This window comes from Rhododendron vialii, chromosome 12a, assembly GCF_030253575.1.
Source record: "Rhododendron vialii isolate Sample 1 chromosome 12a, ASM3025357v1".
Classification (NCBI taxonomy): Eukaryota; Viridiplantae; Streptophyta; class Magnoliopsida; order Ericales; family Ericaceae; genus Rhododendron; species Rhododendron vialii.
The window spans coordinates 12,169,618-12,194,817 of NC_080568.1; the positions used below are offsets into that span (position 1 = coordinate 12,169,618).

Here is a 25,200-nt window from a genome sequence, read left to right on the forward strand (position 1 = left end):
AATTGGATGAAAATGACTTATCCTTAAATATTCCGTAAGTTATTTTTCGAAATGAACCTGTTGCTTTCTACTGCAATTCTCACTGTTCAGTTTTCTCGATCGTTGATCCTGACTCACGTTCAATTTCAATAATCTCATATCTCTCCTCTATTTAAGCTCCCTCTCTTTCTATACACTATTTTGTTAGATTTCTGAAAATATTTTTAAGTGCCAACCAAACACTGAAAAATAAAAGTTTGAAGTTTGTTTTCTAAAAAAACATTTTACATCGAAACAAATGGAGGCTTAGTGTTGAATCTTTTTTGTCACAACTACCACCATTTATTTTTACGAGGAAAAACGAGGTTCGCCAAATCTCGCGTAATTTTTTTGCTGAAGTGGGCAAGTCCAATGCCAAATCTGAATGTAAATAATGGCTTTGTCAAAAGAATGCGATGCATTTGAGGTTAATGCCATATTTCTTGGATTCTTGATGAATTTATTAGTATCTTTTTGTAGCAAAGGTGTCAGCATTTATCTCGTGGATACAGACGTTCAGACACAAATCTAAATACGGACCTAGACGTTTAGACACAAATCCGGACCTAGATGTTTCCCTCAACAATTAGAACCGCACAATTAATTATTCTGGCAAACATACTCACAATTGGCAATCCAATCACCCATTCACGCCACTAACTCAAAGTGCAGTGCTTCGCTATAATTGTTTTTCTTCTCTTTCCCTTCACACACACACAAAAAAAACAGAAGAAGACAAAGAGTCATATAATTCCAAGTTCACAAGAAAGCCGACAACAATGCCATGGCAAGCCAAGTGGCCTTTGGCCCAACGTCATTTGGGATACTTAGGTGCCAAGAGAAAGGAGGTTAGGAGTTCAGTTCCTCTTCTAATACGGAGTAGTATTTACTTTCACAGATCAAAAAAAAAAAAAAACCAATGCCCTGGCAACTGAGTAATGACTTCAAATACCCAATATCAACAAGTATACAAACCAGACCTCTATATGTACTTAGGTACATACCTTCAAAACAACTAACTGATCTACAACAATGGCACACCCTTTCTTAGCAAATCTAATTTCAAAGTAAATCAGAATGAAGATAAAGCCTTAACCACTAGAAAAAGATGTGGTTGAGCAACTAACGAATTTACCGGTCACAGAATCCGGTGAAGGCGGAACCTTGCTATTCTTCAACAACACAACATGATCGCTCTCAGGCGAAGGATGCAGACGTTTACCCGTTGCCTCGCCTTCGCTTTTCTCCTCTTTGTACTCCTGAATTTCCTTCAAAGCCTCCAAAACCTCTTCCATTGTAGGCCTCATTTCCTTCTCAAGTTGCAAGCACCGAAATGCCACCTCGGACACTGATTGAGCCATCCTCTCAATCGAGGAATCTGATTGGAACCCAAGAGAAGGGTCTATTAGCTCATTGAACGCATGGTTTTGGATCCTGTTGATCGCCCAGTTAGCCAAGTTGATCTCGTGCCTATGCCTACTTATGTCAACTGCCGGCATTGATGATATGAGCTCGATGAGGACAACACCGAAGCTATAAACATCGCTTTTATCGGTAAGTTGGTAGCATTGGTGGTATTCGGGATCCACATAACCGGGGGTCCCCTGTGGAGCCGTTGAGACATGAGTGACGTTGGTTGGGAAAAGCCTTGAAAGCCCAAAATCCGCAACTTTGACACAGAAGTTTTCGTCAAGGAGGATGTTGTGAGTCTTGACATCACGGTGGATGATGTCAGAAGCATGGAGGTATGCCAGTGCTCCGGCTGTTTCAATGGCGATGCTCATTCGGATAGGCCATGTGAGCAGGGCGTCTTTTGCTCGGTCACCATGTAGGTGATCAGCGACAGTGCCATTAGGGATGAACTCGTATACGAGGAGGAGTTCCTTGCTTTGGTGAGAGGTGCAACCGTAGAGAGCCACAAGATTCCGGTGGTGCAAACGGGTGAGGATTTCAACTTCGTTCATGAATTGGGTCACTCTCTTGTAGTTGTGCTCATATAGGCGCTTGACTGCAACTTCCCGCCCATCTCGAAGTATTCCTGTTTGAGGAAAAAGGTCAAAGATTGAGTAACGGGCGTGACTAATGCGAGTACAGAATACTAGAGACTGGGGACACGTGGTGCATATGGCACGGAAATATCAACATGGTCAAACTAAAATGGTAACATAAAATTTTCAAGCGCGCAGTTGAGACTTGAGATTTGAGAGGAGGTGGGAATGATGAAAAGAAAAAAGGACTGTTAGCAGTTCAAAAAAATCAGTTGAGAGTAAGGAGAGAGAGAAATCTGAAGCAGTTTTAAGAGAAAATTTTTCGTTAAAGTTCAGACCATGGGGTGTTCTGCGTCTAATTATGTACCTAAGAAACATGGACACGAGATGCCCAAGACAAATTTTCCGAAAGGTTATGGGTATGTATCCTGTGTCCGAACATAGCTGTATCCCACATATGTAAGACACTATACGTGAAGCTAATCGTCACAGTAGCATAGATGAATGTGACCAAATTGCAAAGGTAGCGGTGGTAATCTTGTGACATATAAGTTGAACTCTGAGCCTTCTCAATTCTCACCGTGGTATACGGTGCCGAAGCCTCCATCTCCCAATTCTTTAGAAGCATCAAAGTTGTTAGTAGCTTCTTCAAGTTCAGTGTAGGAGAAGACAGCAACCCCAAAGTAGATGCTACCTCTTCCAAGGTCAGAAGAAATGTTCTTCGAGATCCCATAACAGACATTGTTTCGCTTCTTGCGCCACCCGATAGTAAGTATGAGCAAGGAAAGAACAAGGACAACGCCTCCTGGTATGACTGGAGAAAATAGAGGTGCAGCTAGTCAGATTTTGATTCAGCCATTCAAAATCATGAAACAAAATAGTAAAAAACTACAAATGGAAGAAGTGAGCATCTCCAATGGTTAGAGCAAATCTCGCATTGCCCATTATTCTTCAGTTAGCCACAGGGCACATGCCAGTATTAGCCAAAGTTTCTTCTACAATGTGTGAGAGAGAGAGAGAGAGAGAGAGAGAGAGAGAGAGAGAGAGAGAGAGAGCCATTCTAGTGGAGAAATTTTTTGGTTTGAGCCAACTTTTGCTCTAAATTCAGCATAGGATTGGCCAAAGCAATAATTTTGCAATGGAGTTAACTAACTACCCATTGGAGCTCAGTTGTTGGGACAACTAGCCAAGTTGTAACTTTGGCAATGAATTTGCCTACCCATTCGAGTTGCTCTAATGAATGTTGCATATGAATGAAGAACACCAGTGAGATATTTATCAAACATACATCTGTATTTTCTCATGTATATTAGAAGCTGATCAGGGGCACATTACCTGTTCCTAGAATCAAATTCAATTTGCTTTTTCCTGCAATTAAGGACAAGGAGAAAAAAAAAGATCGTTAAACATGTCCGAAAAGATAGGAAGAGAAAAGCCCAATAACAAGCAAATATTATGACTACTCTGAATGCTTTACACTAAAAACCACCATATAAAATGGACCGGACTGCTATAAGTGAAGATTTTTTTCTTACTATGTGAATCAACAACGAAACATAAAAAACATAACCTGAAATCTTCTGAAAACAAAGATGTGATACGAAAAAAAACTGTAGTTTCCTTGCCGAAGGTTATGAGCTCTATTTCTCCGATAAAAACAAAACAGAACTAGAGAACTGCCACAGTATAAAGTATAACCGCCATTGAAATTTCTGCCTTTTTTCCAGCAAAAGTAAGAACATCATACGGAGTACAACATACGTTAGTGAGTTAGTGGGGTCTAGGGGAGACGAACTTCAGAGATGAACTAAGGTATTAGCGCTCTTTACCACGTGAGCTAGACACAGGTTCCTGAAATGGGTTTGATAAGGGCCAAAACACAAATAGTGTTACTGAACCGGCAACGGCCATGGCTTATTTCACACTCATCAGTCATCACAACTAAATAGAACCAGTCCAATGTAAATCCACTCTCAGTAACTTTGCATAGTCTAGAGACTCCTGTTTTACCATTCTTCCCTCCATCAACTTCAGCCGGTGCATGCAGCAACCCACAAGGCCATTACTCACTTTACATTACAGAACCGTTCAAGTACTGATCTTTTCAAAATGTTCAAATAAGTAAAATACTTGTTGGTGGAATTGGAAAAGGCACAACTGCACAAGTAATTGGAAAAACTGTGAAAAAATAGCAGGAAATGAGGTGCAGTTGAAAAATAAGAAGAGATCAGCAAAGTTGGGACCGAATTCCATAGAAGATCTGTCAAATGCAAAATGGCTAGGCGGAGCAGCGCACTCGGGATTAATCACCTTGACATTGACTACCAGGAAGTGTTGTTTGGATAATAGATTTCTTCAATGAAGCAATTACTCCTTTGGTAAGTTGTATACATAGGCTTATTGCCTTCACAGTAGACCTCAAATCCAAGGTACCCGCAAAAACCTTCTTTGCCATCAGTGGTTTCAATTGGGTATGTTATGCGTAGACCAGTAGTTGAACTGACTCTGTGGCGATCATGCTAATGAGGAAACTAAATCTGACATGGAAAAAGTATTTTTTTTCCCATCAAAAATTGAACTGCCAGCCCATTTTGGTAGATTTGGTTAACAAGAATGAGAACTAGGATATATAAAAGGCTTGAGGGCATCATTTGATAGTTTTCTTCGTCTGTGTTATTGAGTTCAACTTGGTTTGAGTCTGTCAGATTCATCTCTGCAAATTCCAAAGCTAATAGTTGGATTTTACCACTGAAGCCAGATTCCAGAATTCAGAATTAACTGTGAAACGTTTACGTATCAAATAAAGAATAAAGAGAACAGTCAAATAACTCCATTCATGATATCAGGATACTGAATTGAAAGGGATAAGGAAACAAAGGAGGGTTGATTAAGGGTAGTTCCTCAAAGTTGTAGAATTGTCACCAGGTCAAACGTGAATCTGAGTCCATCACTGCCTTTTTACCATGGGATATGAAGTCAACTAGCCATCCCATGGAAATAACATTCAGACCATTGGACTCACTTATGCTCTATTTTAGTACCGAGGGGGAATCTCTAAAGGCTTGTTTCACAGGACAAAACATGAATGTCCAGTAAAGGCACAAAGCATATATGGTACTCATACCGTCATTGCAGTGTTTGGAATGAGCCCCATCAGGACAGAAACACACGACAGTTGAACTGTTCAATCCGCAATTGCCTCCGCTGCTTCTGCAATTGGCACAACTCGGTCCAGACCATTCCAAAGAAAATCCTTGGGTCAACAACTTCGCATAGTCTTGAGTCTCCACAATCACACTTGAATTTTCCTCAGTTAATTCAACAGGTGCAAACACTAAGGACTCACAGGGCACCGGAGCGCTAAAACCATAATGCTTTCCTCTAGGAACCAACGCGACAAAGGAGATCAGAATTGTTTGGTTGGCAGCGAAAGCACATGTAACTACACGTTTTGGATAACTAATAGAAATGTCCACCGAGCAGTTGTAGAAGAGCAGGAGATCAGAATTGGAGGATTGGAATGTTAAGGATGACCGGTCGAAAGAGAAATTTTGTTGGGGAGCAAAGCAAGTGGTGTCAAGCACCTCCACATCTAAAACCAAGTGAAATGACTGGTTGTCATAAGAGATATCCTCAAATGAGGTAATGGGCACCAGAGGTCTTATATATGGGCTTATTTCGCTCGCAAGCGACATCAAATCCCTTTTCACCGCAGAAATCATCACTTTTGTCAAGGATCCAGAATGGGTAGCTTATGTTTGGACCAGTACCGCAGTTTTGAGGCATGCAGGCTTCATATTTTGAATCTGCAGACAAAACTGACTCAACTAATATGGTGGAGATTACAGAATGGATCACCACATGAAAGAATACTTCCAAACTCAACACGTTGTGCAAAGCCATTTGATGGACAGAGTTGAAGAAGAACAAGAAGATTAAGAGTAAAAATTAGGAATATGAATGGGAGGGAACGAATGAAGAAAATCAATGCAAGTCACTATCAGATTTGAATGATTCTAAGTTTGTAAAAATGGTTTTGGTATTATTTTTATTTGTGCATTCAAGTTGACTTGGCTCACACTTACAGTTACCCAGCCTTTTAAACTGGGTTGCAAACCTTATACTAATTAATTTGCATGCGAACCTCATAATTGTGTAATCAACATCAAAGGTTGCGAAAACAATAACATATGTTTTTTTTTTTTTTTTCTTTTTCTAGGACTATGGATGGAATATGAAATTGGGTCAAGTACCCATTTGTGAATTGTCCTTCTTGAAGCAACAGAAGATAAAAAACTACAATGCAGTCGATGTGGGTGTCATACGAAATTTAAGTTCAAGAAGCCTAGGTTAAATCCTTGGTAAAACTATATAAAATGGGTGTTCGAGTACAAAACATATTTTAGCTAACCCTTTGTCATAATCTTGAGATACTATTAAAGAAGCTATGTGTAACATGTTCTATTTTCAGTTTGATAATCTCTGGTGTGTGGGGATTTTGTTGGAGCGTTAAGACGGTAAGTGATTGAGAAGACCATGTCATTAATTTGTTGAAAGTGACCTTGTACTACTATTTTGTTGGCACATTTGCCTATATAAGATAAGATAGTATGGGAACAAAGAGTCCATACGTTGTGCCCTAAGGCAAAGCACGCGTGCTCTGGGGCCAGTATCAGGGTCCATCCTAGGCCCGTTTATTTGATTTGAACTGTTCCTCTTCTTCTCCTCGAGTAGGTGACTCGAGTAAAATCTCAAGTTGATAGGACATCTATAACCATGTAATCAACACATATTTGTCTTGGAAAAGAAACCTAGCCAAAATGATTTCGGATATGAGCATGGTAACTGTGCTTCGATGCAACTCGTTTGATATTCAACATCATTCTTAATTTGCTTGGTTTCCAAAATCATGCAGCTCATTTCCAAAATCATTCTTGCTCGGTTTCTTTTTCAATACAAAATATGTGTCAATCACATGGTTATAGATGTCCGACCAAACTGAAATTCTTCCATGGATCAAGACAGAAAATGAACAATTCGGATCAAATAAAACGGGCTCAGGATGGACCCGATATTGGCTACACAACACGTGCGCTGTGCCTATAGAACCCTGTCCCCAGTATTATGTTGACAAATTGAAAATTATTACTCCAGAACAGAAGTCTTCTATAAAATAGGTCAGACACTCTCCTATTGGACCCAATCAGAGGTCTTCTGTTTTAAATCAGGACTCTTCTCTCCTTTCGAGTATCTTTATTTCTTAATTCAAGGAGGTTCATGTCACTATGGTTGATTTCACTGTCGCCCGAGTAATTATTTTCCGTGAACACATTTAGCCCATTCATGTCATTACGATTCGAATTATTGAAATTTGATTAGAAAATAGGAGGTCCACATTTTGTTAAAAGGTTGAATCTCTCACTGGATCAGTGGTGTATATATTTATATCTCCAAACTGCAAAAAAATGAAGGTTGAGGCTACCATGCATAGTGGACATTGATGGCAAATTTTGGTAAGTAGGTCTAGCTTTGTAGGTAAGTAGTAGGTAAATGATATTTTTTCACATAAAATACCAGAAGTTCTAGTTAGAAAATTCAGTTGAAAAACCAGAAATTCGTAAATTCACAAGCTTAATTAGTGTGTCTACACTAAATGAATTAAATGAGAGCTAGTTTAAGGACATGATTGGGCCGAACTCATCATTTTCCACATCACTTTGAGATGATGACCAGCATAAGGAACTACCTTTGATCCTGTTGAAATGGCCTAGCAACAATTCAGATGCATAAACAGGCCTGTTTAATGTGAGGGCGAACAAGGAAATTTACACATTTAATTGTCATCTGCCCACCCTAATCTACCCACACCCAACAACAAAAGAAAACCGAAAAAGCTAATTAAGGAAACAGGCGGGAGGAACTGAAGGGCATGCGGGGCTCACTCCGGATCCCCTACGGATGATCCAAGTCATTCAATAATTTAAAAAAAAACTGAGTGGGCCTGTGAAAAAATCAGCTTAATTCGATAAATGTAGGTGCTCGATCCAATCTTTCATTTTTTTCATTCAGATTTCAGATCCATGAAAAAATAGAAGATTTGATCGAGTATCTTCACATATCGAATGTAACGATCCGCTCCATCTTTGTACAATATTGTTCGCTTTAGACGCTCAGAGCCCATAGACTTCCCAGTAGGTCACCCATCCCTAGACTACCTCAGGATGAACACGCTTAACTGTGAAGTTCCTATGTGCTTTGGCCCGCCCTCACAGCTTTAAAAGGCATTGTACAAGTAGGAGGGATCTTTTTTCTTATAAACCATGACTTGCCCCCTTCCGTCCGGATGGAGCCTGTTTCCTGCAGTACCGCCGGCTACCGAAAAGCAGAGTGTCACAATCTACCCCCTTAGGGATGCAACGTCCTCGTTGCACAGGTCCAGCAACCTCCCCTGGGGTCCGTGGCAGCAGAGCACATACTACTCACTACTCTACCCAGGGCGGGGCTCTGATACCATTTGTAATGACCCGTTCCATCTTTATACAATATTGTTCGCTTTGGACGCCAAAGCCCATAAACTTCCCAGTAGGTCACTCATCCCTGGACTACCCCGAAATGAGCACGCTTAACTATGAAGTTCCTATGCGCTTTGACCCGCCCTCACGGTTTTAAAAGGCCTTGTACAAGTAGGAAGAATCTTTTTTTTATAAACCGTGACTTACCCCCTTCCGTCCGGACGGAGCTTGCTTTCTGCAGTACCGCCGGCCACTAGAAAGCGGGGTGTCACGAGGATCACTCATTTTTTAAAAAAAATTATTGAACGACTCAGATCATACATGTGGGGCCCAGAGTGGGCTCCTGCGGCCGTCGATTTCTGCAGCAGCTTTGAAAGAAAACAAAGTATATGCTCATCGTCCTTCCAAATGCTACCCTATGCTACCCTAAACAAATCATATATCCCTCACCCCCTTCGACTATATCTTCCGTACTATTATATCCCCTTATTCGACTCCCGCGAAAGACATACTTCTTTGGTTGCGATAGTTTCTTTTGTGAATTTTCTATTTTCACTGTGGATGACCAAGCTTCGAGTGGATCGAAGGGTGGAAGCTGGTATGGACATCCCTTGCCTCTAAAAAAAGTGCTTCCTACTAGTTCAAGAAAAAGGGTAGGAAAGGTGATTTCGTTATGGCTATGTTTGCTTCGATGTCAAACATTTTACAATGGAAAATAATTTTTGTGGAAACAGTTTTCCATAAAAACATTTTCCGCGTCTGGTTGACATAATCTTTTCTCTGGAACAAATTGATTCAGTTCTCTTACATTCGTGTTGGCACTCCTGGAGTGCTCTTTAATTTGGTGGAGGGTCAGGTGGTGAACCGCCAATGGTACTAGGAAGCACAAGAGAGACAAAATAATGAAAATACACTTGCTGGTGCGTGAGAATTAAGGAGGAACATTGCCCTCATGGTAGGTCGATCAATTTCGAAAAATAACTTACGAATGTTCGTCACTTAAGGCATTTGATGGTCTCGAATAAAATCGTTTTCCCCTCAAAAAAATTTTACTTGATTTTTAAGCAGCCAAACAGAGAAAAAATGCTCGAAAATATTTTGCATCCAAATAACGTAGCTTATATTTCTAACTAGAAACACCTTCACAAGAATAAAGTAGGTAATGGATTCGAGTCTCGCCGTAGGATTTCATTCCCTACCTCTTAGATTACGTTTCTTGCACGTACATAAAAATAAGGAGAGAGAGAGAGGACGTACCTGAACGATGACACCGGACAGAATGAGGCCTATCAGTGCAAAAGCACTTGAAATGATCTGTAGCCAAATCAAACCCACACCTACCTCCGCTCTCCTCACACCTACCGCAATTCGGAGCCTTCCATTTTACCAAGAAGCCCCTCCTCAGCACACTCAAATAATCCCTTATCACGTCACCACTCACCAATTCAACTGGCGCTAGCACCTCCGTTTGGCAACTCCGCAATCCATATCCCAGGTTCCCATCATTCCCAAACATAGCCAATGCCCCATTCCCATGCCTACTCTCCTCTCCACACCCAATTCTGTACTCCAAAAGATTTTCACCCAATGAGGAACAATTTGAAAGCAGATACAAATCCGAACCATTCGAAACAACACTGAATTTATCCACCTCTAGTGATACGTTACTGATCGGAGGCCAACAATCGTGCTTTAAATTCCAAACCGCGGTGTTGCTTAGCCGGAGGGTCTGCCCTCTGTAAAGAATTTCTTGGATTGTGTAATTGTTGTTGGGTGTTTGGAGAATTGGGCAGTTGTTGTTTTGGCAATTTAGCTCAAATCCAGGGAACCCACAAAAGGGTTCTTGTTTATTTTTAATCCAGAAAGGATATCTTATGGTTTGGTTGCCACAGTTTTGGGGTACGCAGGCTTCATAGTTCGAATCCCCACTAGAAATTGTGGAGGTTTTGATAAAGAAAATGAATATAGTAAAGGGTAAGGAGGGTGTGAGGGGAGATAGGCTTTGATGCTTCATTTGGAAGGATGTTGAGGTAGTAAGAGATAGAGATATATAGGTAATGAAGATGACAAAGTATATGGGAGAGAAATGCCGGCAGGCTTGAAATTTAGTGGTTTATTTTTATTTAAAATTTTTGCTTCGAAATTTATGAGGTGTTATCAATTAATTTGGGACCGCCGAAAGAATGTTAACTTGGAACCTTGTCTGCCCGGACACTAGTTATCAATTTATATTTTGAGAGAGAGAGAGCGGGGGGGGGGGGGGGAAAGATAAGATGTATAGTGGGGGGAAAGATAAGATGTAACATTTGAGGGGGGGTGGGGAAAGATAAGATGTATAGTGGGGGAAAAGATAAGATGTATATATATATATATATATATATATATATATATATATATATAGATATAGATATAGAAAGAGAGAGAGAGAGAGAGAGAGTGGGTGGGGGGAGAGAGAGAGAGAGAGAGAGAGAGAGAGAGAGAGTGGGTTGGGGGAAAGATAAGATGTAGTATTAAAGAGTGAAGATGACTAGGTATTGATGGAGGAGTTACCATGTGTGCCGTGTAAAAGGTTGCTTGACTTGGTATGCAAGTTGGAATTTGAAGTTATGATTTTTTCACTTGACATATCGTAGAAATCCCAAACTACCGTTAAAATATTTGGGACAAATTACAGATTACCTCCTCGTGATATAAGCGTTTGGCAGATCACCTTTCTAAAATTTACAAATGATCAATTTATCGGTTTCGGACTAAATTGCTACCGTTAAATTTTCCTTCCAAATTAACAAAAGGTGTAGTACACATGCCTGCTATGAGAGTTGCAATTGAAAAACTAATGCATTGTTTGGATTGATTTTTGAATTTTTTTAAAAAAAATAATAGAAATAATAAATGAAAAGAGATAGAGAAAGAAATGTTCAAAGTGGAAAAATTTAAGGAGAATTTTTTAAAAAATTGTTTTTTGAACCCTTCTACATCTCCTCCAAAATAGATACTCCGTAGAACCTATTACCAACCAAGCAAATTCAACAGAGTACGTCATCTTCTTCACACCTCCCAGTTCAGAACCTCTAGGTTTTGTTCCACTACATCTCATGCTCCGACAACAATTAGCATTTCCGGCGAACCAAACCACCCACGAAGCCATGACATCTCCGTCTCTCTCTCTCATGCCCCTGTTGCCGCTCTTCGACAGCGGTCCGGCGGCCTCACGGCGAGAGTGAAGGCGGCGACGGGATAACGAAGTACATATCCTCTGCATCAAAATCCAACCCACCACCTTCAGCAAAGGTTACATTGCATCTTGGAGCTTACAAATTCCAAATCGTTTACCCTAAATCGTCCCAAAGCTTCCATTGCATCTTAGAGCCCACCGACCCAAAAACGAAATTGGGGACCGATCATCCTCTCTCTCGCGTGTCTCCCCGTCCCTTTGGCTCTCTCTCTCTCTCTAAACGAAATTGGGGACCGATCATCTTCTCTCTCGCGTGTCTCCCCGTCCCTTTGGCGCTCTCTCTCTCTCTCTCTCTCTCTCTCTCTCTCTCTCTCACACACACACACACACACACACACACACACATCAGAGCTCACCGAAATAGGGTGCTTTTTCTCCATATGAAAATTTAGGTCAAAAAAAATTAGGGATGCTGGAAATCAAAGATTATTTCTTCGGGTTTAGCTTTATTTATTTATTTATTATTTAGATTCATAAATTGTGATTTTTGGTTTAATCGTAAAGCAAAAAAACATGACCATCATCCATATTTCTTTAGGGTAATGACATTGTTGAGATTTTTTTAGTGGATTATCAACTGTGGTGTTGTTTGTTGGTAGAAATGTTCTCTTTCATTTTGTCTCATTCCTTTCAATTTAAAGGATGACAAACCAAAAAAAAAAAGTGACATTACCAAACGTGTTTTATGTTGGCTTTATTTTATACTGTCTACAAAATATTTAATACCAAACATGTTTTCCTTTTGTAATGTTGTTTAAAAAAAAAAAAACACATGATTCTACTTTTAGCTTTTAATAAATAAAAATTTAAAAACTGACAACGTTACCCACCACCCCTTAATGTGCACCAAACGTGTTTTTTCTTCTATTTTTGATTAAATAAAAAAGTTTGTTTCTTTTTTTGATTAACAAAAAGCAAAAAAAAAAAAAAGGCAATGTTTGTTTTTATAATTTTATAAATAATTGCCTAACTAATTATATCCAAAAGAATAAAACAATTAAAGATTATTCTAACTAAAAACTTGAAGAAATTAAATAGCCATCCTAGTTGGAAGACTTATTTAGGTGCACATCCTAGTGGTTTTGAATACTTATGTCCTCATCCTCAAAATGAATAGTTGCCCAATCATACCCCTATACATAATAATATATATACATATTGTCTACCTAATTAATATTTTGATATATTACTAATATATTTTCCCCATCTGCCGTAATTAATTCTCTCCCTATATAAACAATTCCTAACCCTAAATTCTTTCAACCTCTCTCTCTCTCTCTCTACTGAAATCCCTCCCCCTGCTCCATTTCTTCTCCGGCGATCCACTTCCGGAGAGTCCCATGTCCGGTGAGTTCTCTCTCTTGCGCGTGCTCTCTTCCCTCCTTTTCCCCCCTCTCTTGGCCCCCTGTTTTCAGCAAAAAAAAAAAAGAAGGAAAGAAAGGAGCAACGGCGACCACCTCCATGAATGCCGCCGTTGTCATCGTTGACAATCTACACCCCACCGCCACAAACGTCGTCCCTCATTCCTACAGATCTGACCATGAACGCCGTCGCGCTCAAAGCCCTACTCTAGTGCTCGGAGATATATCTAACATTATCTCAGATTTGTTGGGTTCCCTATCTTTTCGTGATGTATACATTTGTAAATGGGTTTTCTTCTACCATAGATACCGCCAATGATGTTTTTGGAAGAGTATCACCAAGGTTGGTTTCTATTGTTGTAAATTTAAAACATCCCTAATTGGTTTTGGGTATTTTTTTCGAACAGTTGAAGATGGGATTTGATGAGGCACATGGGTATTTTCTCATCCATCTTATAGCCCTCCTGTTGAATCATTGATTGAAACATTTGACTATCAAAATTGGATTTGACCAAAGGCAATACTCCCTGATGTGTTTCTGGTTAGTTAGAGGAGCAAAATTGTGTAATTTTTTGTCTGATTTTTGTCGAAACAATTTATGATAAAACATGATTGGTTTGGAGAAAATAATCATGAACCGGTGTTGCGCTACAAATTTCTTGGTAATTTTGTAGAAATTATTTGTGAGAAGTATGGTCGATTTGATTTGAATGCATGGTTTGACTGGTCATTTTGTGGCGAAATGGGTTGTGATAAAACGTGGTGAAACTGCAGAATTTTGTCATAAAATGATTGTCGTAGTTGATCATCAATTCTCATGAAAATTTATGTTTATGCTTTATGGTGATTTCACAATTTTTGTCATGATTTCGGTAGGTGTGTTTTGATTTCTTCAAATTTTGTCATTATTTTGATTTAGTGTAGTGTATGTCGGCAATATTTTACGATACGTATTCAAAATATTTTTTTTCATGGTGATTTCATAAATTTTGTCATCATTTCAGTATGTGTGTTTTGATTTTTTCAAATTTTGTCATGATTTTCGTTTAATGTAGTTTTGTAGGGACTATTTTATTATGAATATTCATTTTCAAGTTTGGTAGATGATAGTTTTATTTTTAAATGTTGTTTTTAGATTTTAGGTGAGAAAATTGGAGAGAAAAGATTAGAAGAGAAAGAGATAGGATAGAGATTGAGATAAATTAGGAAGAGACCTGCTATTCCCCCCCCCCCCCCCCCCCTTTTCATTCTTTCTTTGTTTCGGGTTTGTTCTTTTCTTTCTTTTTTTCCTTTTTTTTTCTGGTTTGGTTTTTTTTTTTCATTTTATTTCCTTTTCTTTCTTTCCAGTTTGAATTTTTTTTTCTCTTTAATAATAGGTTCAAGTCTAATTCTAGACTTTGTAAAGTAATTGAGAGAAAAAAAAGTGTTTCAATTGATTATATTTATCCGACTGTTTTATTTTTCTTTTTTTGTCCTTTATAAATTAAAAAATATAGTTACGAAAATAAGTGTTTCAATTTTCAATCTGTTTGAACCAGTGCAAAGATGTTATTTTTCTGATCATTTCATCCTAAATGGTCGTAATAAATTTTTGGCTTCAAGGCCTTTCAATGGACACCCTAAGAGAGTCTTGAAACTAAATAATGAGTCTTATGGTGTTTGTTGAAAGGCCTTAAACCAAAAAATTCATTATAACCATTTAAAATAAATAAAAAATAAAAAAAAACGATCTTTGCTCTGATTTAACTGAATTGAAAATTAAAGCACTTAATTCTTGAATTATATTTTTAAATATACAAATGGTGTATTTATAGAAATTAAATAAATAAGATATAAGTAATTAAATAAATAAAAAATTAAAAAGTAGGGGGGCCCGAGGGCTCTGCTGTCCCCATTGGCACAGTAGCCCCTACGAAGCCCCTAAAACGTTTCCGTTTTAGTTTAAAAAAAAAAATAGAAACCAGCCATTTGCAATCATATGGAGTAGAAACGTGATTTGAAGCAACATACTACTGAATCAGTTAAGAGGATTTATGCTAAATAATGGTTAACAAATTTATTAAATTGTACTATAGTTAAAAAAAAGTCATCCTAAATATAACATTTGTATTCTGGATTAGTATGTCCTTTGCAAAATACATTTCGTAATTAGTTCTCGAACACTAATTGTAATCTTAATGATTTTTTGCTTTACGGTCTTTCAACGAGCACCCTAAGACTCATTATTTAGTTTAAGGACTCTCTTAGGGTGTTCATTGAAACGCCTTGGAGCCAAAAATTTATTACGACCATTTAGGATGAAATGATCAAAAAAATAACATCTTTGCATTGGTTCAAACGGATTGAAAATTGAAACACTTATTTTCGTAACTATATGTTTTAATCTATAAAGGACAAAAACAGAAAAATAAAACAGTCGGATAAACATGATCAATTGAAACACTTTTTTTTCTCTCAATTACTTTACAAAGTCTAGAATTAGACTTGAACCTATTGTTAAAGAGAAAAAAAAATCAAACCGGAAAGAAAGAAAAGGAAATAAAATGAAAAAAAAAAACGAACTGGAAAAAAAAGGAAAAAAAAAGAAGAGAAAAAAGCAAACTGTAGAGAGAGAGAGAGAGAGAGAGAGAGAGAGAGGCGGGGGTAATTGGGCAAAGGGATTGGGGGGGGGGGGGGGGGGAATAGCAATTTACATTAGGAAAGATAAATGAGAGTAAAATATTATAAATATTAGGAGAGAGAAAGGGTAGCTTAGGATTTATTTGAATTTGAGGATGAAAAGATAAGTTTTTAAACCCACTAGGATGGGGACTTAAGTATTTATATGGGAAAGGACCCCTATTTAAGTTTCCCTAAAAACTTTTCTGTAGCATAAGAATTAAAAAAGAAAGGAAAGCAAAGACCAATCATTGTCAAATTAGGAATGTATACAAAAGGATAGAAGGTAACACAGTCATTTTGACATCTACCGTTAACGGTGTTAGCATGGCACTTTACTTTGAAATCACAAGGAGGTGAATCGGTCATTTAAAAATCTTTAGGGAGATGATGTGCCAAAAGCTAAACCACAGGGAGGCGATTTGTACTTTGCCCAAATATTTGATCAAGTGTCGAAAATGTACTTTGTTTGGTTGAGAGTTTAGTTTAGTTTTGGTAGTAGATGGAGAGAAAAATAGAATAATGATTTAAGATAAGGATAAATATTGGAGAGAGATGATAAAGTAATAATTAGAGAATTTAAGTAATGATTGGAAAAAGAAATAGGGTAATGATTAAAAACTAAACTAAAACTAAAAGTAAAAGTAAAAGGTTAACCAAACAAAGCTACACATAAATTTGAGTAAATAGGTTATTCTTTGCATGGTTGTATATTTGAGAAGGATGAAATGGTCTCGTCAAATTTGAGGAAAATAAAAAATAAAAAATTAGTCTAGGGTCCACTATAAACAATTTGTAACCCAGTTAGTCCACTTCTAATGTTTGTAACCCCTCTAGTCCACTAATATAGTTTAGTAAGGCTTTAAGTCCATTTCTTTTAAAAAAGAAATTAAACCAAGACAAAAATATCTTCATATATAAGATGTCATATAGAAAAACCCTAGAGCACAAACAAATCTACTGCACAGCCTCGTCTCTCTCTTTCTGCCTGATCTTCATCCTAATCCCCTCCGCCCCCTTTCCAGCCACCACATGGGCCAGCGCTGACACCATCGCCGACATCTCCACCTCCCTGCTATACCGGGACAGCATAGTCAGCGCGCGGTGATTGCGACGACAGCAACCCATCTTCTCTCTCCCTCTCCTCATCCCTCCTCCGCCGCGAACTCACCTTCCCACTGGAGTTCCAGGCTGTCGGCGACTGGTAGTCTATCATTACCGTTTCGTACCGCCCGGTACGGCCCGTTTTTGTCCAAAAGTGGTATTGCAAACTGCATGTTCGCTCCCGGCCGTTTTTCCGGCCGATCTCTCCTTGTTTCGGCGTACTGTGCTCTTTTTCGGTCATACCGGATCGTTCCGTCTGGTACCGCTCGCTTTTGGCCGGAGAGAAAGCAAAGGGTATGACAGAAAAAGGTAAAGAAAGAAGAGACGTACATCTATGCTTACCTCTGTAACCTAAAAAGCTGCAAAGTCTAACCACATGCTATTATCTACCAGACTACCACTTGTTTGCTTTACCTTTTACAAATCACGCTGAAATTATTATTTATGAAAACTAGTTATAAAATGATTTACTATTGCATTATGAAAAAATATATAAGGTTATATGTGTGTTTTTTGTGTCATACAAAAAAATATATTTTTGTTGTTATTTAATATCATTTTTTTAAAACATTCTTAGTTAGAGAGAGATATAAAAATATATAATGTTATATTATTAAATATAACATTCTAGATTAAAAATATGTGACAATTTGCCATTGGTATTTAATTTTGTCCTGTAAAACTCCAAAACAAAGAAACTAATAATGTTACATATTATCTTATTAAATTGGTCCGCACAGCGGCCTCTCAAAACCACATATGGATATGTCCATATATAATTATATATGGTTATATGAGAATATTTGTGACCATATGTGTGCGTGTATATATACATATATATGATTATAACGTTATATACATATGAGATTGTATTGACATAAAAAAAATATTATAATTTGCATAGAAAACACATAACGTTGTATATGAGATTTTGTCCTGTAAAAAAAAAAAAGAACTAATAACGTTTTATGTTCTTTTATTGAATAAGTTCGTGCAACGGTCTCTCAAAAGCAATATGAATATATCCATATATTATCAGAAGCAATTCGAAGAGCCCGCTGCGCGGACCAATTCAATAATTGATGGACAACGGAGCATATAACGTTATATGTAAACTTCTGTTATGTGTAATATGTGTTTTTCCTAGGATTAGACATATAATATTATATCTCGTTTTTGAGATATATTAATGTTGTTTATGTTGTTTTGAATATGTATATATGTAGATATAAAGGTTATAGGAATGCTATTCGGAGGCAGAAAATCACAAATTTTGAAGGATTTGATGAAAGTTTTGATGAAGAAACGGTGAAAAAATGAAGCTCGACCCCCTGTGGCCTCATCAATATTCAACTTGGGATTCAAGGCGCGATTGAAAACAAGGATAATGGTGGCATGATATGTGAACATATAATGTTATTTTTTGAAATATATAATATTGTTGGAAAAATATGATGTTGTTTTGAGAACATATAATTTTATATGTTATGTTTTGTGAGACTTAGAGCTACAGAAGCTCAGATATAATGTTATATATTTTATTTTTTTGTGAGATTTAGAACTACATAAACTCACATATAATGTTATATGTTCTGTTCTATTTTTTTTGTGAGATTCAGAGTTGCAGAAGTTCAAATATAATGTTATATGTTTTGAGTTTTTTTTTTTTTTGCGATATTTAGATATTCAAAAATTCACATATAATGTTATATGTTATGTATGAACCAGCATATAACGTTAAAGACTAAAATCAAGGAAAACCAAAAAGAAATGTTGCATGTTAGAAAATTTTTGTGACACATGTAATGTTGTATGTTAGAAAATTTTTATCACTCATATAACGTTAAAAAATCAATACAAGAAAAATAGGAAAAAAATAAAAAGAGAAATTTGTCACATATATAACGTTAAATGTTAAGTGTAACGGGTTCAATAAAAAATATTGAGAAAAATGAAGAATACGTTTTTTGTTACACATATAACGTTATATGTGGCGTGATGGCAGTGGCGACGGTGGTGGTGGTGGCAGCGACACCAGTGGGGGCGGCAGCGACACTAGTGGTGGCTGCGGCAGCAGCGGCATGATTGCAACAAAAACGAAAAAAATAGAAAAAAATAAATTTTCATGTTAGCCAAACAAGGCCCTTGTTTCTTAGGTGGGATATTTTTGTCATTAAAATTATTAGTGGACTTAGTGGGTTATAAAACTTAGAAGTGGACTAGATGGGTTTGGAAAGTGCTATAGTGGACTTATGAAAAATTCTCCCAAAAAAAAAATGGAGTCTTTCTTGATTTGAGCATTTAAAACTTAATTAGATATAGGTTTGAGTCAAAGTCAGGAATGAATTTCGAAAGGTCTTCTTAAATTTTTTATTTTGAGTCCAAAACAAGAATAAGGAGTGGGATAAGGAAGGGAGAATCATTTTTTACCGGAAGAGAAAAATAATCTCAACGGTCCAGATTAGCTAATGCTAAGGTGCAAATAATCCCCATTTAGGGCCTATTAGGATGGGGATTGTGATATTCCCTTTCAGAAATGATATTGGTACCGACCTCCCGGTACCGAAATCGTACCGCCGGCCGCCGGTGGGCCGTCTCCGGCCACCGGACGGCCGATCCGAGCCGTCCAAAAATTTAAAAAAAAAAAAACGAGGGGGCCTGCGCGGGAATCAACGGCATCCGAGGTGTGTAAGGTGCTTGATCCGAGCACCCTTTTTTCGTGTATATATGTATATTCCCGCGAATATACATATATACACGAAAAAAGGGTGCTCGGATCAAGAACCTTACACACCTCGGATGCCGTTGATTCCCGCGTAAGCCCCCTCGTTTTTTTTTTTTAAAATTTTTGGATGGCTCGGATCGGCCTTCCGGTGGCCGGAGACGGCCCACCGGCGGCCGGCGGTACGATTTCGGTACCGGGGAGGTCGGTACATGTAGCACTACTCATTCCCTTTTAGTCCGTGGGCCCAGCCTTAAAACCTCGTTTATGAAGTAAGATGGAGAGGGTATTAGCTAAGTCCCGAATTATACTGTACCCCCTAATACCCCCGGAGAGGGGATTATTTATGGGGAGGTTTTATAGTGTTATTATATAATACCCCCTCTCTCTTCCTTCAACTACAAAACAATCTTATTCCCTCATTTATTCTTCAACCAAACCAAGTACTATTTAATTCCTCCGTCACATCAATGTGGGTCCACCATTCTTACATAATATTTCCTATTATCTTATCCCCCTTCATAATTAATACCCCCAATTCCTATCCTGCATCCAAACGGGCCCTTAGTTCAATTCTTATTTTAGTCTCACGCAACAAACATGGGACTAGCTAATCTTGAGGTATGTGTGGCCATGTTCCCATGTACCTGATGAAGGATTATAATCCCACTATCAAACATGCCCTATGTGTGAAACAGAATGATGGTGTGCGTTTGGTAATCTTTTCAGTTTTTAGTTTTTAAAAAACTCGAAATAGAAACAGGTTTATGTTTTCATAAAAATAAAAATAAGAAACATGTTTGATAATAATCTTTTTGAAAACAAAAAAAACTGAAAACACAAACATGTTTGGTAGTATCATTTTTGTTTTTGTTTTTATTCTTCAAATTGAATGAAATTAGAAGAAGTCCATAAAATAGGGATTAATAGAGTAAAAAGGACATCAACAAGTTATGAACTAGCGCCAGGACATTTGGACTGGCTTTCCAAATATACCCCCATTTTTGAACAAGAGGGGGCAAAAACATTTTACGTTTCGTCAGCAGCAGCGAGCTTCCAGGAGGAATTGGAGGTGCCGCCAAACGTGTTCATGAGGAGTGGGCGGCGGTAGGACAATGATGAGGAGGATCTCCGGTGTGGGCGGCGGTCAATTGAGGGGATCTCGCCGGACGGCCTTCATCTGTGCCGCCATACACCCGTATCTCATCGGAATCTCGAACAAAACACTGTCGCCTACCTCCAACTCCACCGCTGACCAAATCTCGGTATCCCATCGTCCTTGTGCGATGCCTTCATCTGCTTTAAAAGTAGACATAGGAATATTGAAGATGAATAGTCGTCGGGAATGAGTGTGGGTGTGAGTATTGTGGTGGGTGTAGCTGTGGGGATCGACGGGCCGAAGTTCTGTTTTCAAAACAGTGTAAAACTCCATTTTCTAGTTTTCATATTTTTCAGAAATTCTAAAAAAGTTATTTAAAAACAAAAAAAGTAAAAATATGTTACCAAACAAGTTTTCTTTTTTAGTTTAGAAAAAAGTGAAAATAAAAACCAAAAACTGAAAATAAAAAGATTACCAAACACCCCAGTGTTGAATTTCGTTGGAAAATTTGAAGCCCTTTTAACTTATGTCTATAGAGTTAAATGTCAATAAAACTGCAGGGCCCAGGATATAATTTACCCTCATTTGGTGTTCATATCTGCCTCATATCTTAGACTATTGAATTATTGCGCCCTTTGCCTTCGTAGGACATGTGGTAAGAAAAGTCTTACAAGTTGACTAACCTCTTTCGACCATACTGACAATCTTGAACTATTGACCTGTGATTTGGGAATGGTTGAATTTATTTGGTTTGGCTCTGTGCTAGTATAGGAATTAAATTTATCATGACCAGACGTTATCATGACTAGAGGTCGGGCATACGTAATGCGTGTGTAAATTTAATTTTAATAGTGCTCCCCTACAGTTGGTGTGAAATTTAGATTTTTGTCTTTTTTATATTTTACATGCGCATTGCATGTGCAGTTGTGCTTGACCTCTAGTCTAGTAATAAGAATATCAAATGTATGACTCTGATTAGGTTGATAAAATATTATGTCGAAAATCCTTCTACTATCTGCAAAAGAAAAAGGTGTTTTTAGCAAAATTACTAAGGGAAGAAGGCCATGGCTTTGGAGCACAGTTTTAGCAATTGAATTTAACCCGTATCTTTGTAACCCACTCTTGAGAAATTTTAATTTTCAAGTTTTGAACAAACAGCCAAAACAAAACATTATCAAACATTAAAGCAAATATTTGAGGGGATTTGGATTGAAGTGCAAGGTTGGTCATTTGAAAATAAACCCAAATGAGGGAAAAAAAATAAGATTTTTTTAGGATCCGTTTGATTAGAAAGAAAATTAAGCTAGAAAGTGAAAATGAGAAAAAGTAAAGTAAAGTAAAGTAAAGTAAAAAGAATTTTATTTTCTTACATGTGTTTGGTTGAAATGAATTTTTTTTAAGAATCTTACAAGGAAAAATATATATTTACTAACTTTACCCTTAGCATGCATAGTGGATCATGATAGAAAAAGAAAAGTTATGGACATAATAGGAAATATCATAAAATGTGACAACTTTCACAAGAAAATAAAATTTTAGCAAGAAAGTATGAGCTATGTAGTCATGCTTTAATAGGTTGTACAAGAAAATTCACTTTCTTAAAATTTTTTGTATTTTCATGCTAATCAAATAGAGTTAAGATACAGGTACCGAAAGGGAGGGAGGGAAATCGTACCGACCGGCCGCGCCGGGCCGTCTCCAGCCACCGGACGACCGATCCGAGCAGTCCAAAAGTTCTATAAAAAAAACGAGGGGGTCTATGCAGGAATCAACGACATCCGATGTGTGTAGGGTGCTTAATCTAAACACCTTTTTACATGAAGAAATGATGTTTAGATCACGCACCCTACACACATTGGATGCCGTTGATTCCCACGTGGACCCCCTCAGTTTTTTTTTTAATAGAATTTTTGGACTGCTCAGATCGGCAGTCCGGTGGCCGGAGACGGCCTGGCGCGACTGGTCGGTACGATTTCCCTCCCCCCTTTCGGTACACATAGCATGACTCAATCAAATACTAAAAAAGTATAATTATTTTCTCTTTCTTGCCATTTTTTTATCACTTTCAACCTATTCAAACGGATCCAAGAGAACTTTAAGAGGGAGAGAGAGACCTTCACTGTACATTAATACTGTAATTTCGACTCTCATAGTCAAGTTTGCAAGTTTAACTCTCATAGTTACCCAAAAAAATAACAATGCTACGTACATTCCTATCGACTATTTCTCTCACATATGTATTGATCTAATAATTAATAGGCTCCACACATATGTGAGAGATGAGTGGTCGGTAGGAGTGTTCATGGATTTATTGCCAAAAAAACCCATAAGCCCATTAAAAGTTTATCTGTTCTTTAACGCAGGAAAAAAACTAGTCGATCGAGGTGTACATAAGTTGGATGTATACCCAATTACTAGGAGATCAGGAGTTTGAGTCTTCCCATCTGTGTATGAGTGGTCTTCTATTGGGATTATTTCTTCCCCTAATGTGGGGCTTGTAGCTGGATTGGGTTACCCGTAGTTTAGTTATTGGACTTGGTTATCTCGTAGACTCTCATACGATTGATGTAGTGTCCCATGATTTGTATTTTCTAATTCATACGATATAGTAATGATCTAGCTCTCGTATCGATTTTTTTTTTAACAAAAATGGAAAATCTCATCATTTAAGTGCTGGCATCAATCACCTCATTCTGTTTTATTTAGGGCGAGGCCCATCCTAAAGGAATTTATTGTGGCCAATTCAGCGGTTTCTTTTTTTTTTTTTGTGGCAAAAATGAAATTTATTAAAAATGTGGAAAGGGAAAAAAGGAGTCCAACAAAGAGTTGGACAATACATCACAAGGACATAGCCCGGAACACGAAAGAGTCTACAATGGTCCAAAACAAATAGACACTAAAGCCAACCCTACACCCAAAATAAACAATGACAGTCTAAACACCCAAATCCGGACCAAACCTTAGACTAGCCCACCCAAACCAACCCTCAAACCCTAACCACTTCAATATCCAGCGTTTTTATGAACAATCTTGTGTTTATTATTCGAGCAATGCTACCAACACAACTTTGAAACAAAACTCCAGACGCAAATTGTATCTTGAGTTGTTCATGTACGTCGAACCGCTCCAAACACAGTTGTATCCGGAATGTATTTGTAGACTTTTTGATATTATTGCGGTTTAAAACTTGTAAAGGTAACCGTAACTCTAACCAACTTTCAGGTAGCGGGCCTACTTCTAGTCCCTTACAGCTCGTTTGGATGATAAGAAAGGAGAAGAAAAGAAATGGGTAGGGTTTCTCGCCAAATCTCACCAAAAGTGGTGAGAAACTGTGAGAAACAAAATGGAGCAATAAACTTTTACTATTCCTCGTCCTTTCTCACTCTTTTTTACTCCGTATTTGTTTTAGTCATCTCATTAAAGAAGAGCATTCTCCTTCTTTCTTTCCTTTTTTTTTTTAGTCACGATTTCACGCAATCCAAACGGGCGCATGACACCACCAAACTATGGAGGGTCAATTGGTTGGCAAATTGTTGAGAAATTGTTCACGATTTCTGAGTTCAAGGGAGTCAAAAGGAAGGAACTTCCATGCCGGTGGTCAGAAGTATCACTCGTATTCAAGTTTTCAACATATTGACGGAGGGATCGCAAAGTGGCTCATTGTTGACTTTAGTTAATTGAGCTACTCAAGTGGCAAAACCCATGTAGGGGAATATTCATATTCATAATCAGGAATTAATGCCTTAATTAGGTGATCGTTGACTTCGTCCAAAAAGGACGGCCTTGTTCGGTTTGGGTCTCTAGACCAAAACCTTCTCTCTGCGCACGGTCTTCAAAATTTTTTCTACCTAATTATTACTCTCGTTTTTCTCTTTCTATCTCTCTCCTCTCAAATCCAAAATCCAATCCGAGAAATGATAATGTCAAAACCGTTTTTGTTGGTGCCAAAACCATTTTTGTTAGTGACAAAACTCTAGTGCACAAAAGACTTGTACCATTTGTAATGTACAAGACTTTTATACACTGGAGTTTTGGTATTAACAAAAACGGTTTTGGCATTATCATTGCCCAATCCAAAAACCAAAATCCCAATCTGAACAAGGCCCCCTAGTCTTCTACGTTTACTGATCCGATGGAATGCAGACATCTCACAGGACTCTATGTCTGACATTTGTGCACAGATGAATCCCACTTCTCACTCACACGAACAAAATTATTATAAGTATTATAAATGAGGTAAAATTTCATATGAACTAGCCCAATACAAAAATTTCGTTCATATGCGAGTGAAAATCGAACCCATGATTAAAAACTTTTTAAGATTTCTTATTACCAGCCAATGCACCACTCCTGATTAATAACTTCAGATGTATGGGCTTGTCTCAGGATAATGATGATGGCTTTCGGCTTAATTGATGCATATAATTTTCACAAATTTGTAAATATAATTGGAAAATTGGGATCTCTTTGTAGGCATGCACAGAAATCTTTACCTTAGTAATG

General features: G+C 37.8%; 1 protein-coding gene across 3 annotated transcripts; it reads right to left on the minus strand.

Annotated features, from left to right (window-relative positions):
• Positions 1 to 882: 882 nt before the first annotated feature.
• On the minus strand, positions 883 to 10,630 carry LOC131310814 (LEAF RUST 10 DISEASE-RESISTANCE LOCUS RECEPTOR-LIKE PROTEIN KINASE-like 1.2). 3 transcript variants are annotated; one of them, XM_058338028.1, is made up of 5 exons: positions 9,776 to 9,794; positions 5,131 to 5,812; positions 3,342 to 3,374; positions 2,587 to 2,820; positions 883 to 2,056 (listed from the first exon to the last, which is right to left on the minus strand). In XM_058338028.1, exons 2-5 carry the CDS (start codon positions 5,726 to 5,728, stop codon positions 1,110 to 1,112), a joined length of 1,812 nt encoding a protein of 603 aa, XP_058194011.1. In that variant the 5' UTR covers positions 5,729 to 5,812; positions 9,776 to 9,794; the 3' UTR covers positions 883 to 1,109. The 3 variants fall into 3 exon arrangements, with proteins under 3 accessions (XP_058194011.1, XP_058194008.1, XP_058194010.1); XM_058338025.1 differs by lacking the exon at positions 5,131 to 5,812 and having other exon boundaries at positions 9,776 to 10,630; XM_058338027.1 differs by lacking the exon at positions 9,776 to 9,794 and having other exon boundaries at positions 5,131 to 6,282.
• Positions 10,631 to 25,200: the final 14,570 nt, after the last annotated feature.

Excerpts from the sequence above, each read along its gene's own strand:
- LOC131310814 (XM_058338025.1), bottom strand. The coding sequence starts at position 10,532 with ATGAAGCATCAAAGCCTATCTCCCCTCACACCCTCCTTACCCTTTACT. Across the intron at positions 3,375-9,775 it reads TGTCCGGTGTCATCGTTCAG|GAAAAAGCAAATTGAATTTG; the intron begins GTACGTCCTCTC and ends CCTTAATTGCAG. Across the intron at positions 2,057-2,586 it reads CTTCGGCACCGTATACCACG|GAATACTTCGAGATGGGCGG; the intron begins GTGAGAATTGAG and ends TTCCTCAAACAG.